Source organism: Hemiscyllium ocellatum, chromosome 3 (assembly GCF_020745735.1).
Source record: "Hemiscyllium ocellatum isolate sHemOce1 chromosome 3, sHemOce1.pat.X.cur, whole genome shotgun sequence".
Taxonomy (NCBI): domain Eukaryota; kingdom Metazoa; phylum Chordata; class Chondrichthyes; order Orectolobiformes; family Hemiscylliidae; genus Hemiscyllium; species Hemiscyllium ocellatum.
In genome coordinates, this window is record NC_083403.1 from 7,666,149 (window position 1) to 7,684,182 (window position 18,034).

General features: G+C 43.4%; 1 protein-coding gene across 1 annotated transcript in view; it reads left to right on the forward strand.

Annotated features, from left to right (window-relative positions):
* Positions 1 to 18,034, forward strand: part of LOC132834281 (dynein axonemal heavy chain 8-like) — a 1,170,382-nt gene that overhangs the window by 189,019 nt on the left and 963,329 nt on the right. Inside the window, exons 8-9 of the mRNA XM_060853001.1 lie at positions 1,958 to 2,071; positions 17,925 to 18,032. Coding sequence (XP_060708984.1) covers positions 1,958 to 2,071; positions 17,925 to 18,032 — 222 coding nt within the window. The remainder of the gene's footprint in view (positions 1 to 1,957; positions 2,072 to 17,924; positions 18,033 to 18,034) is intronic.

The following is an 18,034-nucleotide window of genomic DNA, read 5'->3' on the forward strand; positions in this document are numbered from 1 at the left end:
GACTTTAGTAAGGCGTTTGATAAGGTTCCCCATGGTAGACTAATGGAGAAAGTGAAGTCACATGGTGTACAGAGTGTTCCAGCTAGGTGGATAAAGAACTGGTTGAGCAACAGGAGACAGAGAGTGGTAGTTGAAGGGAGCTTCTCGAAATGGAGAAAGGTGACCAGTGGTGTTCCGCAGGGGTCAATGTTGGGGCCACTGTTGTTTGTAATATACATAAATGATCTGGAAGAGGACACTGTTGGTATGATTAGCAAGTTTGCAGAAGACACGAGATTGGTGGAGCAGCAGAATGCATAAGAGACTGTCAGAGAATACAGGAGGATATGGATAGACTGGAGATTTAGGCAGAAAAGTGGTAGATGGTTTTCAATCCAGAAAAATGTGAGGTGCTGCATTTAGGCAAGACTAATTCTAGAGCGAATTGCACAATGAATGGAAGAGCCTTGGGAAAAGTTGATGAGCAGAGAGATCTGGGAGTGCAGGTCCATTGTACCCTGAAAGTGGCTGCACAGGTGGATAGAGTGGTCAAGAAGGCATATAGTATGCTTGCCTTCATTGGACGGGGTATTGAGTATAAGAGCTGGCAAATCATGTTAAAGTTGCACATGATGTTGGTTCGGCCGCGTTTAGAATACTGTGTACAGTTCTGGTTGCCACTTCACCAAAAGGATGTGGACGCTTTGGAGAGGGTGCAGAGAAGGTTTAAGAGGATGTTGCCTGGTATGGAAGGTGCTAGCTATGAAGAGAGGTTGAGTAGGTTAGTTTTATTTTCATTAGCAAAAAGGAGATTGAGGGGGGACTTGATTGAGGTTTACAAAATCATGAAGGGTATAGACAGGCTGGGTAGAGACAAGCTTTTTCCCAGGGTGAAGGATTCAATAACGAGAGGTCACGCTTTCAAGGTGAGAGGTGGAAAGTTTACGAGGGATACAAGTGATAAGTACTTCACACAGGGTGGTGGGCGTTTGGAACACATTACCAGCAGAGGTGGTAGAGACAGGCACGGTAGATTCATTTAAGACGCGTCTGGACAAATTCTTGAGTAGGTGGGGAGTAGAGGGATACAGATGCTTAGGAATTGACTGACAGATTTAGACATTTGGATCGGCTCAGGCTTGGAGGGCCGAAGGGCCTGTTCCTGGGCTGTAAATTTTCTTTGTTCTTATTTTTTAAAAGTAGGGAAGTTGTGCTGAAAGTATGTAAGACTTTAGCTGTGCCGCAGCTGGAAAGTTCCTGCTCATCATATTAGAGCAACAACATGATTGCTTTAGAATGAGTACACAGCACATTTACAGGAATGTTGCTAAGGCTTAAAAAAACCTATAGGTAAATATTTGGTAGGTTAGGTTTGTTTTCCTTTGAGCAGATGAGAAGGAATGGTGACTCAATTGAAGTATACAAAATTATGAAGGGCTTAGTTAAGGTGGACAGGGAATATCCATTTCCTTGGGTAGCAATGTCACTTACCTAAGGGCATAGATTGAAAGTAATTGGGAGAAGGATTGGAGGGACGTGAGGAAAAGATTTTGGCTACATGAATGATGGTGGGCATCTGGAATTTGCTGCCCATACTAGCAGTTAAGATGGAAACCTTTAACTCATTTCAGTGGAACCTGGATATGTACTTGATGCATTGTAGCCTGCAAGGTTACTAACTAGGACCTGGAACGTGGAATCGGAGTGGGTGGTGAGTTTATACAGCTGGTGTAGATGCAATAGGCTGAATGAATTCTTCCTGTGCAGTAACATTCTATGTTTCTGAGTTTCTAAATGCAATCCAGGTGGATTGTCAAAATTGTGTGTGATTTGGGTTGCTAAAATTGTTGAGAGTGTTTAAACAAAATTGGTAGCAACATTTGAGACTGCAGAGCCAATTTTGGTTTACTCTTGAAGTAGTTTAAGATGTATCAACAAAAAATGAAGTAGTTTGAAATGTTTTAATTTTTTTCTCCAGATGTGGCTAGAGTTGGATTCTCAAATCACTGATGCAGCTAATGAAGCAAAGGACAATGTGAAGTTCCTGCAGGCATTGGAGAAAGTTTGTCAGCCACTCTACAATTCTGATCCGGTAATTAATTATTCATTATTAATGCTATCAGTCTGATTTTCTAATGCCAAATGATATTAGCAATGAAGGTGAAATTCTCATCTCCTCACAATGGTGCTTCAAGTTTGAAGATAGAATTTTGAGCCAACAAGAAGTCTCCAGCTTAAAAATCTTAATTTTAAGCAAGGATTGTGTGTTGACTATTTACCACCCATACACTGGATCTTATGCAAATTGTTATTTCCCCACAACTACCACTGAACAATCAATGGTGAGTATACCTGGGAGATGATTTAGTTGTTACTAACCAGGAGGTGGGATTTTTGCATTCAGAAAAAGGAAGCCTTCCCTCAGAGGATTGTCAGCCAAAATGTCACCTGGGTTCAACATTAAGCTGTGTTGGGGGCAGATTTCCCATTCACAGGTTTCACTGTTTTGGTCAAAAAGGGATTATGTCTCCAGTTCAAAGGATCATAAGATATAGGAGCATAATTAGGTAATTCGGCCCATCAAGTCTGTTTTGCCATTTGAACAGGCTGATAGCATTTGGTCTGTCCAAATCTAGTACTTTCTACATCTGACATTAGCATACACTGCAAAAGATACTAGGATTGTCAGAGAGAAGGAGCAAGAGCAAGCTAGTAATACTTGGAAATTAACATATTGATTGTTCTGGAGCTCCAATCTGAAGTTTGCAAGATGGGTCAGTTTGATTTGTATCATTTGGAAGTGTTATTGCACATTTCCTTCTGGAAGCCCACACGATGTGGGCCTCCACTGATGTGAATGAAATAACAGCAGGCAGGATGAGACCCTTAAGTAGTCAGCCAGAAAAAAAACACAGCAAATCATATGAGTAACATATGTTGGTCCAACTCATCACGTACACTTCAAGACAGAGGTACAATATTGCTATATGCCCATTTCCAGGCATCACTGATTTTTAATTGATTTTTTCTCTCTAGGATGACTTGATCACATGAGGGCTTCAATATAGAACATAGAACAGTACAGGCCCTTTGGTCCCCAACACGTCGATTTCCCCTGCACTTTGGATGCTGCCTGAACTGCTGTGCTCTTCCAGCACCACTGATCCAGAATCTGGTTTCCAGCATCTGCAGTCATTGTTTTTACCTTTGGTCTATGATGTTGTGCTGAGCATTTATCTTAATCTAAGATCAACCTAACCTACACACCCCCAGCAGTGGCTTAAATATCCCTGATGTCTCTGATTCTACTATCCCCGCTGGCAGTGCATTCCTTACACCCACAACTCTTTGCATAAAGAACCTACCTCTGACATTGCCCCTATACCTTATACCAATCACCTTAAAACTATGACTCCTTATGACAGCCATTTATGCCCTGGGGAAAAGTCTCTGGCTATCTACTCTAGCTATGCCTCTCGTTACCTTGTACACCTCTGTCAAGTCACCTCTCTTCCTTGTTCTCTCCAGTGTGAAAAGCCCTACCTCACCAACCTCTCTTCATGAGACAAGCCCTCCAATCCAGGCAGCATCGTGGTAAATCTCCGCTGCACCCTCTCTAAAGCATCTACACCCTTCCTATAATGAGGTGACCAGAACTGGACAGAATATTCCATGTGTGGTCTAACCAGGGTTTTATAGAGCTGCAGCAAAACTTCATGGCTCTTAGACTGAATTCCCCTGTTAATGAAAGCCAAAACATCATATGCCTTCTTAACAATCCTGTCAACTTGGGTGGCAACTTTGAAGAATCTTTGTACATGGATCCCAAGATCCTGCTGTACCTCCATATTGCCCAGAATCCTGTCTTAACCCTGTATTCAGCATTCAAATTCAACTTTCCAAAATGAATCACTTCACATTTATCCAAGTTGAACTCCATCTTCCACTTCTCAGCCCAGCTCTGCATCCTGTCAATGTCTTGTTGAAGCCTGCAACAGTCCTTAACACTATCTACAGAACCACCGAACATTGTGTCATCGGCAAACTTACCAACCACCCTTCCACTTCTTCATCCAAGTAATTTATAAAAACTACAAAGAGCAGAGGCCCAAGAAAAGATCCCTGCCGAACACCATTGGTCACCGAGCTCCAGGTGGAAAACTTTCCATCCACTACCACCAGCCAATTCTGTATCCAGACAGGCAAATTTCCCTGTATCCCAGAACTCTTAACTTTCTGAATGAGCCCACTATGGGGAACTTTATCAAATGCCTTACTGAAATTCATATACACCACATTCACTGCTTGACTTTCGTCAACTTGTCTCGTCACATCCTGAAAGATGCCTTTTGAGGCATGACCTACTCCTCACAAAGCCATGTTGACTATCTTTAATCAACTACGTTTTTCCAAATAGTCATAAACCCTATCTCTCAGAATCCTTTTTAGTACCTTGCTTCCACAGACATAAGACTGTCTGGTCTATAATTCCCAGGGATTTCAGTATTCCCTTTTTTGAACAGAGGAACAACATTTGCCTCTTTCTAATCATCCAGTACTACTCCCGTTGGAGAGTGAGGATACAAAGATAATTGCCAAGGGTGCAGCAATCTCTTCCCTTGCTTCCTGTACTAACCTTGGATATATCTGGTCCGGCCAAACATGAGGACTGCAGATACTGGAATCAGAGTTTAGATCAGAGTCGGGTGCAAGAAAAGCACAGCAGGTCGGCAGCATCCGAGGAGCAGGAAAATCGGCATTTCAGGCAAAAGCCCTTCATCAGGAAGGGCTTTTGCCCGAAACGTTGATTTTCCTGCTTCCTGGATGCTGCCTGACCTACTGTGCCTTTCCAGCACCACTCTGATCTATATCTGGTCCGGCCCTGGGGACTTATCGACCTTGATGCTTCCCAGAATTTCCAGCACATCCACTTTCTTAATATAAGTCTGTTAAAGCTTGTTAACTTGGTCCACGGTATTCTCACTATTAATAAGATCCCTCTCTATAGTGAATACTGAAGCAAAAAACTCATTTAGGGCCTCCCTTACCTCTTCAGACTCCAGGCACAAGTTCCCTCCACTATCGTTGATCGATCCTACCCTCTCTCTGGACACTCTCTAATTCCTGACGTAGGTGTAGAATGCGTTTTGGTTTCCCCTAATCTTTTTTGCCAATATGCTGAAGACTGGCAGGTACCTGATGCTCCCCTCCCTAACCCAGATCCCATCCTCTGGTAACATTAAATAGTTTGGAGACAAGGGATTTGGCATCAGGAAGGCCACTGTTTTGTAAGGTCTATGATTAATATATATTCTAATTGCTTTAGAGTTTGAGTTTTGAAATAGTGGCATATGTGTTTTGGGATCTGCTCCCAGGAGCGTGCTCCCACGAGGAGGTTGAACAGTTCATCAACTTTACTAACACCTTCCATCCCGACCTGAAATTCACCTGGACTGTCTCAGACTCCTCCCTCCCCTTCCTAGACCTTTCCATTTCTATCTCGGGCGACCGACTCAACACAGACATCTATTATAAACCGACTGACTCCCACAGCTACCTGGACTACACCTCCTCCCACCCTGCCCCCTGTAAAAACGCCATCCCATATTCCCAATTCCTTCGTCTCCGCCGCATCTGCTCCCAGGAGGACCAATTCCAACACCGCACAGCCCAGATGGCCTCCTTCTTCAAGGACCGCAGATTCCCCCCAGACGTGATCGACGATGCCCTCCACCGCATCTCCTCCACTTCCCGCTCCTCTGCCCTTGAGCCCCGCTCCTCCAACCGCCACCAAGACAGAACCCCACTGGTTCTCACCTACCACCCCACCAACCTGCACATACAACGTATCATCCGCCGCCATTTCCGCCACCTCCAAACGGACCCCACCACCAAGGATATATTTCCCTCCCCTCCCCTATCAGCGTTCCGCAAGGACCACTCCCTTCGTGACTCCCTTGTCAGATCCACACCCCCCCACCAACCCAACCTCCACCCCCGGCACCTTCCCCTGCAACCGCAGGAAATGTAAAACTTGCACCCACACCTCCACACTCACTTCCCTCCAAGGCCCCAAGGGATCCTTCCATATCCGCCACAAGTTCACCTGTACCTCCACACACATCATCTATTGCATCCGCTGCACCCGATGTGGCCTCCTCTATATTGGTGAGACAGGCCGCTTACTTGCGGAACGCTTCAGAGAACACCTCTGGGCCGCCCGAACCAACCAACCCAATCACCCCGTGGCTCAACACTTTAACTCCCCCTCCCACTCCACCGAGGACATGCAAGTCCTTGGACTCCTCCACCGGCGGAACACAACTACACGACGGCTGGAGGAGGAGCGCCTCATCTTCCGCCTGGGAACCCTCCAACCACAAGGTATGAATTCAGATTTCTCCAGCTTCCTCATTTCCCCTCCCCCCACCTTGTCTCAGTCGGTTCCCTCAACTCAGCACCGCCCTCCTAACCTGCAATCCTCTTCCTGACCTCTCCGCCCCCACCCCACTCCGGCCTATCACCCTCACCTTGACCTCCTTCCACCTATCCCACCTCCATCGCCCCTCCCCCTAGTCCCTCCTCCCTACCTTTTATCTCAGCCTGCTTGGCTCTCTCTCTCTTATTCCTGATGAAGGGCTTATGCTCGAAACGTCGAATTCTCTATTCCTGAGATGCTGCCTAACCTGCTGTGCTTTGACCAGCAACACATTTGCAACTGTATGTAACAGACATTAATGATTAACTTGTCAGTATTTCGGCAAGCAATGTTTTATAAAAATCTGTGTGAGTGAAACAGTTCCTCGGGTGCAAATTTGTTTGCACTGAGAGAGTTTTATGTGCGGACAGAATAAGCACCGAAGAGCAATAACTTGCTTTCAATTAGAGGGTTCAGTAATTTTTTTTGCTTGGGGAAATACCCATAGCTTAGAAACGTTTTTGTTTCAGTTTACCAATGTCCTGCTTGTTGGATGTATGAAACAGTTTCTCTGAGGAGAATGAGTTTGTTCAGACAAGTTAGGAAGAATGTTACCTCAGTGCAAGTCTTTCAGCTTAAAAGCTCTAGACAAGAAGTGTTTTGATAGAACTCTGAAGGGCATATTAAGAGCTGAGAATTCTAAGCTTAAGGAGGAGGCTATCAAACTCTCAAGACCAGGAATTATAAGTAACACTTAAGTGAATTCTATAGATGGGATAGAGAAGTGAACTTTCTCTGGTATTTATTTGTTATAAAGATTTACTGTTGCAATCAATAGAATGTTATATTTTACTATTTATTTTTAATGTTTCAAGTTGGTTTACATGGAAATAGCTTGGTTTATTCTATTCTATCTTGTTTTTCTTCTGCGTAATAAACTTCTGTTGCATAGTTAGTCTCACATCTGCAGATTAGATTACTTACAGTGTGGAAACAGGCCCTTCGGCCCAACAAGTCCACACCGACCTGCTGAAGCGCATACCCCTACATTTACCCCTTACCTAACACTACGGTCAATTTAGCATGGCCAATTCACCTGACCTGCACATCTTTGGACTGTGGGAGGAAACCGGAGCACCCGGAGGAAACCCACGCAGACACGGGGAGAACGTGCAAACTCCACACAGTCAGTCACCTGAGGCAGGAATTGAATCCAGGTCCCTGGCGCTGTGAGGCAGCAGTGCTAACCACTGTGCCACCGTGCGGCCCAAGATGTGCATGCTTATGCTACACTGAGAGATCACTTTGCAACACAGACAAAAAAAAAATTGCCTATCAACCTAGATTTAATTTGGGTTCTGACTTGTCTGGTGATAACATCAGCTGGGATCATAACAATTGGAGTCTCAGCTGGGATTTGAATATACTGGAGTTAAAAAGGGTATGTGTCTTCCTTTTTGAGATGATGGCTAAGTTGTGATTCTGAACATAAAGCAACTGTGTTGCAGTGAAGTTACTACAGAGAGTTTGAAGCTGGTTTTAATTTTTGGTTAGAGTTGACGGGAATTCAAACCATAACTAGATTATTTGAAATCCTTGATTATAGTGAAACTGAGAGATAAGACCATAAGACATAGGAGTGGAAGTAAGGCCATTCGACCCATCGAGTCCACTCCGCCATTCAATCATGGCTGATGGGCATTTCAACTCCATTTATCTGCATTCTCTTCGTGGCCCTTAATTCCTCGAGACATCAAGAATCTATCAATCTCTGCCTTGAAGACATTTAGCATCCTGGCCTCCATTGCTCTCTGCGGCAATGAATTCCACAGGCCCACCACTCTCTGGCTGAAGAAATGTCTCTGCATTTCTGTTCTGAATTGACCCCTTCTAAATAAAAGTAGCATCTTTTCAGGATTTGATGTTTCAAATGATTATCCCATATTTAGAATTTGAAGAAGAGAAAATGAAATTAAGGTGTCATGGCTAAAATTAGTCAAGATACACTTAGAAATGAAAAAAAAATTGAGTTAGAAGAAAACAGAGGATTGTGGAAGTTCAGGAAAGTGAAAAACAGAGAAACAAGGAAGGAAGCAAAAAGAACAACAAAGGGTAATGGAAAAGGGCATAGAGTTAAGAAAACTTGAAATGACCATAAGGTCATACAATTTGGGCAAGAATTAGACCATTCAGCCCATCAATTCTGCTCCACTGATACGTTTTGCAACCCCATACACCTGCCTACTCCTGTAACTCTTGATCCCTTCACTAAGCAAGATGTTAACTATCTCTGATTTAAATGCACTCAAAAACCTTTCATTGATGAAGCCATGCCGACTAACCCATACGTATCTCTGATTAGCCTGTCCGAGGATGGATGTGTTTCCCCAGTCGAACTAGTGTCCTTCTTCATCTGTATGCAAGGATACTAGTGATAGTGGGTCTTGACTTTTGGTGGCCAGCTGGTGTTTATGTATCCTGGTGGCTAGTTTTCTGCCTGTCTTGTAAGATGTAGTGTTTGTTACAGTCTTTGCAGGATATTTTGTAAATGACATTAATTTTTCTGGATGTTGGTTGTCCTTTAGGTTCAGCAGTAGCTGTTTCAAAGTGTTGGTAGGTTTGTGGGCTACCACAATGCCAAGGGGTCAGAGTAGTCTGGTCAGCATCTCCAAGATGTATTGATGTATCGTAGTGTGGCTAGGGATTTTGGGCATGTAGTGTCTACTTGTTTGGAATTGTTGTTTAAGAATCACTGGACTGTGTTTATCAAGTCAAGATGAGAGTGGTGCTGGAAAAGCACAACAAGTCAGGCAGCAAGCGAGAAGCGGGAAAATCGATGTTTCGGGCAAAAGCTCTTCATCAGGAATCCTGGTGAAGGGCTTTTGCCCGAAATGTCGATTTTCCTGCTGCTCGGAAGCTGCCTGACATGCTGTGCTTTTCCAGCACCACTCTAATCTTGACTCGAATCTCCAGCATCTGCAGTACCCATTTCTGCCTGCATTTATCTGGTACCCGTTGTACTTGAATGTGCTATATAAGTATTTTTCTATTGCTGCTCGTGCTGCAGCGTGTTGTGGCTCAAACAATCCCAAACAAGTAGACACAACATGCCCAGAACTGAAAATGTGTTGCTGGTTAAAGCACAGCAGGTTAGGCAGCATCCAAGAAACAGGAAATTCGACGTTTCGGGCCAGAGCCCTTCATCAGGAATGCCCAGAAACCCTAGCCACACCACCATACATCAAAGACATCTCGGAGCTGACTACCTGGCTACTCTGGCCTCTTGGCATCATGGTAGCCCACAAACCTACCAACACACTGAAACAGCTACTGATGAACCTAAAGGACCCTATACCAACAACCAGCAAATTGAGTGTCATTTACAAAATACGCTGCAAGGACTGTAACAAACACTACATCAGACAGACAGGCAGAAAACTATCTACCAGGAGACACAATAGCAACTAGCCACCAAAGAACATGACCTACTATCACTAGTATTCTTACATATAGACAAAGAAGGGCATCAATTTGACTGGGTCAACACATCCATCTCAGGACTGGCTAAACGGAGATACACATGGGAATTCCTGGAGGCTTGGCATCCAAACTAGATCTCCATCAATAAACACATCAATTTGGACCCCATTTACCAACTTCTGAGAAAAAGAACCGGAAATGATATCACCCACCTTAACCAACCAATAAACATAAATAGAAAGTGAGACAGAACACCAGCACTTCGCCGGAGGCTCACTGTTACCTAGCATGGTGACAAAATGTCTGAGAACAAACCTTCCAGTTCAGCGAGCAACTTTGCAACCTGAGCAATAAATTTTCTCAAAAATCGCAAAAATCCATGCGCTCTTTTTCGTGATTCTTTTTCAAGCGAAAGCAGCTTCACCCAATCTACTCTGCCCAGCCCAATCATGCTTTTGAAAAAAATTGAAGAAGGGCAAATTATGATAGTATTAGGCAGGAGTTAGGGAGAGTTAATTGGGAGCAGCTGTTATCAGGCAAGCCCACACTCTACATGTGGGCGCTGTTTAAAGACGGAGTTCAGAATTGGCATGTTCCAGTAAGGAGGAAAGACAAGGGTGTCAAAGTAAGGGACCCTTGGATAATGAGGGAGTTTGTGAATTTAGTCAAAAAGGGAAAAGGAAGCATATGCAAGATTCAGGAAGGTAAAATCGGACTGGACCTGTGAGGAATATAAAGCAACCAAGAAAGACCACAAGCAGGGAATTAGGAGAGCAAGGATTGGCCATGACATGTTCTTGGCAAGTAGGATTAAAGAGAATCCCAAGGCATTCAATACATACATTAAAAACAAGAAGATAACTCAGAATACAACAGCTGTGTTTAAACTAAATAAATAGGGGTGGAGGGGGGGGAGGAGAGGGGGCAAACTGGAAGTTTAAGAAGGAAATTGAAGGGAAAGTTAGAACAAGGGAAGTCAAGAAAGACAACAGTATTAATGAAGCAGAAAACTCAGAAAGGAATCATGCCGTAAGGTTGAGTGAAATAGGGATTGATAGGAAGGGTGAGGGCAGTAATAAATTTAAAATACCAAATATGAATGCACAAAGTATTAGAAATAAGATGGATGAGCTTGAGGCTCTTTTGGAAATTGGCAGCTACGAATTTGTGGGGATAACTGAGACGTGGCTTCAAGTGGACAGGGCCTGGGAAATGAATATTCAAGGCTATACATTTATTGTAAGGACAGACTGACGGGCAGAGGGGGTGGGGTGGCCCTGTTGGTAAGGGATGATATTGCGTGGGGGGACCTAGAATCAGGGGATGTAGAGTCAGTATGGATAGAGCTGAGAAATTCTAAGGGTAGAAAGACCCTCTTGGGAGTTATCTACAGGCCCCCAAACAGTAGTATGGATGTAGGGTGTAAGTTGAATAAGGAGCTGAAATTGGCCTGTCGCAAAGATGTTACTACAGTTGTTACAGGGGATTTCAACTTGCAGGTAGACTGGGAGAATCAGGATGGTATGGGACCTCAAGAAAGAAAATTTGTGGAGTGTCTCCGAGATGGATTCTCAGAACGGCTGGTGCTGGAGCCTACCAGGGAGAAGGTGATTCTGGATCAGGTATTGTGCAACAAACCAGAATTGATCAGGGACCTCGAAGTGAAGGAGCCATTAGGATGTAGTGACCATAATACAATAGGCTTCAATCTGCAATTTGAAAGGGAGAGGGTACAGTCAGTAGTGACAATATTTCAGTTGAATAAAGGGAACTATGGAGCTATGAGGGAGGAGCTGGCCAAAGTTCAATGATGCAGTACCTTAGCAGGGATGGCAGTGGAGGAACAATGGCAGATATCTTTGGGTGTAATGCAGAAGATGCAGGATCAGTTCATTCCAAAAAGGAGAAAAGATCCTATGAGGAGGCAGGGGTGGCCGTGGTTGACAAGGGAACTTAAGAAACATATAAAGTCAAAAGGGAAAAAGTATAACATAGCAAAGATGAGTGGGAAAACGGAGGACTGGGAAGCTTTTAAAGAACAACAGAGGATTACTAAGAAGGAAATACGCAGAGAAAAAATGAGGTACAAAGGTAAACTGGCCAAAAATATAAAGGAGCTGAAAAATGTGTTGCTGGAAAAGTGCAGCAGGTCAGGCAGCATCCAAGGAACAGGAGAATCGACGTTTCAGGCATAAACCCTTCTTCAGGAATGATCCTGAAGAAGGGTTTATGCCTGAAACGTCGATTCTCCTGTTCCTTGGATGCTGCCTGACCTGCTGCGCTTTTCCAGCAACACATTTTTCAGCTCTGATCTCCAGCATCTGCAGTCTTCACTTTCTCCGAAAAATATAAAGGAGGATAGTTAAAGCTGTTTTAGATATGTGAAAGGGAAAAAAATGGTTAAGATTAAAATTGTGCCCTTGAAGACAGAAACAGGGGAATATATTAAGGGGAACAAAGAAATGGCAGAAGAGTTGAATTGGTATTTCAGATCTATGTTCACTGGGGAAGACACAAGAAATCTCCCTGAGGTAACAGTGGCTGAAGGACCTGAACTGAAGGGAATTTATATTTGCCAGGAATTGATGTTGGAGAGACTGTTAGGTCTGAAGGCTGATAAGTCCCTGGGGCCTGATGGTCTACATCCCAGGGTACTGAAGGAGGTACCTCCAGAAATCATGGATGCGTTGGTGATTATTTTCCAGAGTTTGATAGATTCAGGATCAGTTCCTGCAGATTGGAGGGTGGCTAATGTTTTTAAGAAAGGAGTGGGAGAGAAAGCAGGAAATTATAGACCAGATAGTCTGACCTCAGTGGTGGGAAAGATGTTGGAGTCAATTATAAAGGATGAAATTACGACAGATCTGGATAGCAGTAACAGCATAGGTCAGAGTCAGCATGGATTTATGAAGGGAAATCATGCTTGACTAATCTTCTGGAATTTTTTGAGGATGTAACTCTGAAGATGGACAAGGGGGATCCAGTGGATGTAGTGTACCTGGACTTGCAGAAAGCCTTTGATAAAGTCCTACATAGGAAATTAGTGAGCAAAACTAAGGCGCAATGTATTGGGGGCAAAGTACTGACTTGGATTGAAAATTGGTTGGCTGACAGGAAACAAATAGTAGTGATAAATGGCTCCCTTTTGGAATGGCAGGCGGTGACCAGTGGGGTACCGCAGGGATCAATGCTGGGACCGCAGCTTTTTACAATATATATTAATGATATAGAAGATGGTATTAATAGTAACATTAGCGAATTTGTTGATGATATAAAGCTGGGTGGCAGGGTGAAATGTGAGGAGGATGTTAGGAGATTACAGGGTGACCTGGACAGGTTAGGTGAGTGGACAGATGCATGGCAGATGCAATTTAATGTGGGTAAATGTATGGTTATACACTTTGGTGGCAAGAACAGGAAAGCAAATTTCTATCTAAATGGAGTCAAGCTAGGTAAAGGGGCAGTACAAAGAGATCTGGGTGTTCTTGTATACCAGTCAATGAAGGCAAGCATGCAGGTACAGCAGGTAGTGAAGAAAACTAATAGCATGCTGGCCTTCATAACAAGAGGGATTGAGTATAGATGGGCCAATGGGCTGAGAATTGGCAGATGGGGTTTAATTGGGCGGCATGGTGATACAGTGGTTAGCACTGCTGCCTCACAGTGCCAGAGACCTGGGTTCAATTCCCGCCTCAGGTGACTGTCTGTATGGAGTTTGCACATTCTCCCCATGTCTGTGTGGAGTTTGCACATTCTCCCCGTGTCTGCATGGGTTTCGTCTGGGTGCTCCGGTTTCCTCCCACAGTCCAAAGATGTGCAGGTTAGGTGAATTGGCCATGTTAAATTGCCTATTGTGTTAGGTGAATGGGTAAATATAGGGGAATGGGTCTGGGTGGGTTGGTCTTCGTAGGGTTGGTGTGGACTTATTCCACACTGTAAGTAATCCCATCCCATCCAATTCAGATAAATGCGAAGTGCTGCATTTTGGGAAAGCAAAACTTAGCAGGACTTATACACTTAATGGTAAGGTCCTAGGGAGTGTTGCTGAACAAAGAGACCTTGGAGTGCAGGTTCATAACTCCTTGGAAGTGGAATCGTAAGTAGATAGGATACTGAAGAAGGCATTTGGTATGCTTTCCTTTATTGGTCAGAGTATTGAGTACATGTGTTGGGAAGTCATGTTGTGGCTGTACAAGACATTGGTAAGGCCACTGTTTGAATATTGTGTGCAATTCTGGTCTCCTATCGGAAAGATGTTGTGAAACTTGAAAGGGTTCAGAAAAGATTTACAAGGATGTTGTCAGGGTTGGAGGATTTGAGCTATAGGGAGAGGCTGAACAGGCTGGGGCTATTTTCCCTGGAGCGTCGGAGGCTGAGGGATGACCTTATAGAGGATTACAAAATTATGAGGGGCATGGATCGGCAAAGTCTTTTCCCTGGGGTCAGGGAGTCCAGAACTAGAGGGCATAGGTTTAGGGTGAGAGGGGAAAGATATAAAAGAGACCTAAGGGGCAACTTTTTCACGTAGAGGGTGGTACGTGTATGGAATGAGCTGCCAGAGGAAGTGGTGGAGGCTGGTGCAATTGCAACATTTAAGAGGCATTTGGATGCGTATATGAATAGGAAGGGTTTGGCCGGGTGCTGGCAGGTGGGACTAGATTGGGTTGGGATATCTGGTCGGCATGGATGGGTTGGATCGAAGGGTCTGTTTCCGTGCTGTACACCTCTATGACTCTATGACTGTAGGAGGATAGGACAGTCATGGAATCCTTGCAGTATGGAAACAGGCCCTTTGGCCCAACAAGTCCACACCAACCCTTGGAAGAGTAACCCACCCAGACAGATTCCCCAACTCTGTTATCCTATATTTACCCCTGACTAATGCACCTAACCTACATATCCCTGAACACTATGGGTAATTTAGCATGGCCAATTCACTTAACCTGCACATCTTTGGACTGTGGGACGAAACCGGTGCACCTGGAGGAAACCCACGCAGACACGGGGAGAATGTGCAAACTCCATGCAGAGAGTCACCCGAGATTGGAATTGAACCTGGGTCCCTTGTGCTATAAAGCAGCAGTGCTAACCACTGAATCACTGTGCCGCTTAGAGGCAACTCAAGGATAAAGAGGGAACTTGTGCTTGGAGGTGAGAATTTTAAATGGGTGTTTTGTGTCATTATTCATCCAAGGTAAGAACATGGAGGACAGTGAGATTAGTATGGATCATGATAATGTACTAGGACATTATGAGATCAAGAAAGAAGAGGTGTTGGGTCTCTCGAAGAACATTTAAATGGATACATCTCCAGGGCCTGATGTTAACTACCCCCAGCTATTGAGAGAGGCAAGAGAGGAGATTGCTGAGGCCTTGATAAAGATTTCTGTATTCTCACTAGACACTGGAGAGGTCCCAGATGACTGGGTAGTAGCTAATGTTATTCCTCTCTTCAAGAAAGGAAATAGAGATCATCCAGGAAACTATAAACAGGTGAGTCTGACATTGTTAGTTGGGAAGCTATTGGAGAGGATTGTTTGAGAAAGGATTTGTGCACATTTGTTAAATCATGGCCTAATTAGGGACAGTCAGAGTCAGGTTATGTCTTACTAACGTAATTGAATTTTTGAGGAGGTGATGAAGGTGATTGATGAGGGTAAAACAATGGATGTTGTCTGCATGGATTTTAGTAAGGCTTTTGACAAGGTCCTCATGGTAGACTCATCCAGAAGATTAAGGTGCATGGGATCCATGGAGATTTGATTGCTTGGATTCACAATTGGCTTACACACAGAAGGCAGAGGGTAGTGGTGGAAGAGTGTTTTTTCTGGCTGGAGATTGGTTGTCTTGTGGTGTTCCGCAGGGATCTGTACTGGGACCTTGGTTGATAATGAATAGATAAATGACTTGGAAAAAAACCTAGGATTAGTAAGTTTGCAGAAGACACAAAGATTGGTAGAGTTGCAGATTGTGTATAACAATGACAAAGGATACAGTGGGATGTAGATCAGTTGCAGATATGCTCAGATAAATGGCAGATCGAGTTTAATCTGGGTAAGTGTGAGGTGCGGCACTTTGGGAGATCTACTGTTAAGAAAAAGTATACAGTTAATGGCAGGACCCTGCACAATATTGATGTACAGAGGAATCTTGGAGTTCAAGTCCATAGCTTCCTGAAAGTGGCCACACAAGTAGATATGGTGGTGAAGAAGCTGTATGGCTTTGGTGCCTTTATTGTTTGGGGAATTGAGTAAAAGTGTCAGGATGTCATATTGCAGCTTTATAAAGTTTTGATTAGGCCACACTTGGAGTCTTGTGTTCAGATCTGTTTGACACATTGCAGGAAAGATATGGAGGCTTTGGATGGTGCAGAAAAGGTTAACCAGGACGTTTCTGTATTAGAGAACTTTAGCTATGAGGAGAGGTTAGAAAAACTTGGGTTGTCTTCTCTGGAGCAGCAGAGACCAAGGGGAGACTTGACAGAAGTGTATAAAATTATGAGATGCATACATATGGTTGACAGTCAGAAACTTTTTTTCCCAGAGTTGAAATGTCTAATACTCAGGGGCATGCATTTAAGGTGAGAGGGGGAAAATTCAAAGTAGGTGTGAGTGGTTTTTTACACAGACAGTGGTAACTGTCTGGGAAGTGTTACTAGGTATAGTGGTGGAGACAGATACAATAGGGCGTTTAAGGTACTTTTAGATAAGCATATGAATAATGATGGAATGGAGGGATATGGACCATGGACAGACAGAAGGGATTGGTTTAATTTGGTAATGCGTTTGACACAACATCATGGGCTGAAGGGCCAGTTCCTGTGCTATACTGTTCTATGTTCTATCAATTAGATCTCCTGTCAGCCTCCTTCTCTCCAGGAAGAACACTCGCAACTTCTTCAATCTACCCTTATAGCTGAAGTTTCTCATAACCTGAACCATTCTTGTAAATCACTTCTGGATGCTCTCCAATGAATTTGCATTTTTCTTATAATCCAGTGCCTATTGCTGAAAACATTATTCCAATTGGGGTCTATCCAGTGTCTTGTGCAAGTTCAGCATTGTCTCCTTGCTTAGTTCATACTTGAAACATCGATCCTCTTGCTCCTCAGATGCTGCATGACCGGCTGTGCTTTTCCAATACCACACTTTTCTACTCTATGCCCCTGTTAATAAAGCCAAGAACACTGTATACTTTATTTCTCTGCTTGTCCTGTCACCTTCAATGATTTGTTCACATATACACCTTAGTCCCTCTGTTCCTGTTCTGTCTTTAGAATTGCATCCCTTATTTTATATTGTCTTTCAATGATCTTCTGACCAAAGTGTATCACCTCACATTTCCTTACACTGAACCACATCTGTCATCCATCTGCCCAATCTACCACTTTTGGCGTCCTTTTGGCGTTCCACACTATCCTCACAGTTTATAATTCTTTGTAGTTTCATGTCACCTGTACATTGACCATATCCATGTTTATGAATTTATTTAAACCTCACTCATTTTGTGTCCTATTTGAATGAAAGCATATCTTGAATTAATTATTCCTCCCAGACCAACAATAATTTGTCCCTTTTGTAATATTATGGTTGGGAAATTACTTAGAGCTGGTCCCACTTCACCAGTGCTAGTCAATGTAAAGAAATGCTGAGAAGACCTGTTTAGGTTTCTGACTGAGTAACACTGATAGAGAAGAATAAACTCTAAGGTAAATCCAAGTTTTCTACATTTTTGCAAGTATCTACTTGTGTCATTAGTTGCTGATGTTCACGTATTCAGTACCAAAATTATTTTCTTTTGATGCTTGTCAGGTAAGATGACTTTAATAAATGACACACATTAGGAAGATTGACATAATTAGCACCCCATCTTCAAAATGCCAGTGGTGACTTCAAGGGCAATATTTGTTATAACTTGCACTTATTAACATATTTTAAAAAAATACTTCCGCTAGGACCGTAAATTATTTAAATCTTTTAATTTTGTACATTGTTTGTAAATATTTTTGATTTTACAACATCGTATTTCTGAATAATTCAACTTATAGGTCACTATGACAAGAGGTGTTCCAAATTTGATAAATACCATTCAAATGATCCACAATGTGTCACGGTACTACAACACCTCACAACAGATGACTTCTCTCTTTATTAAGGT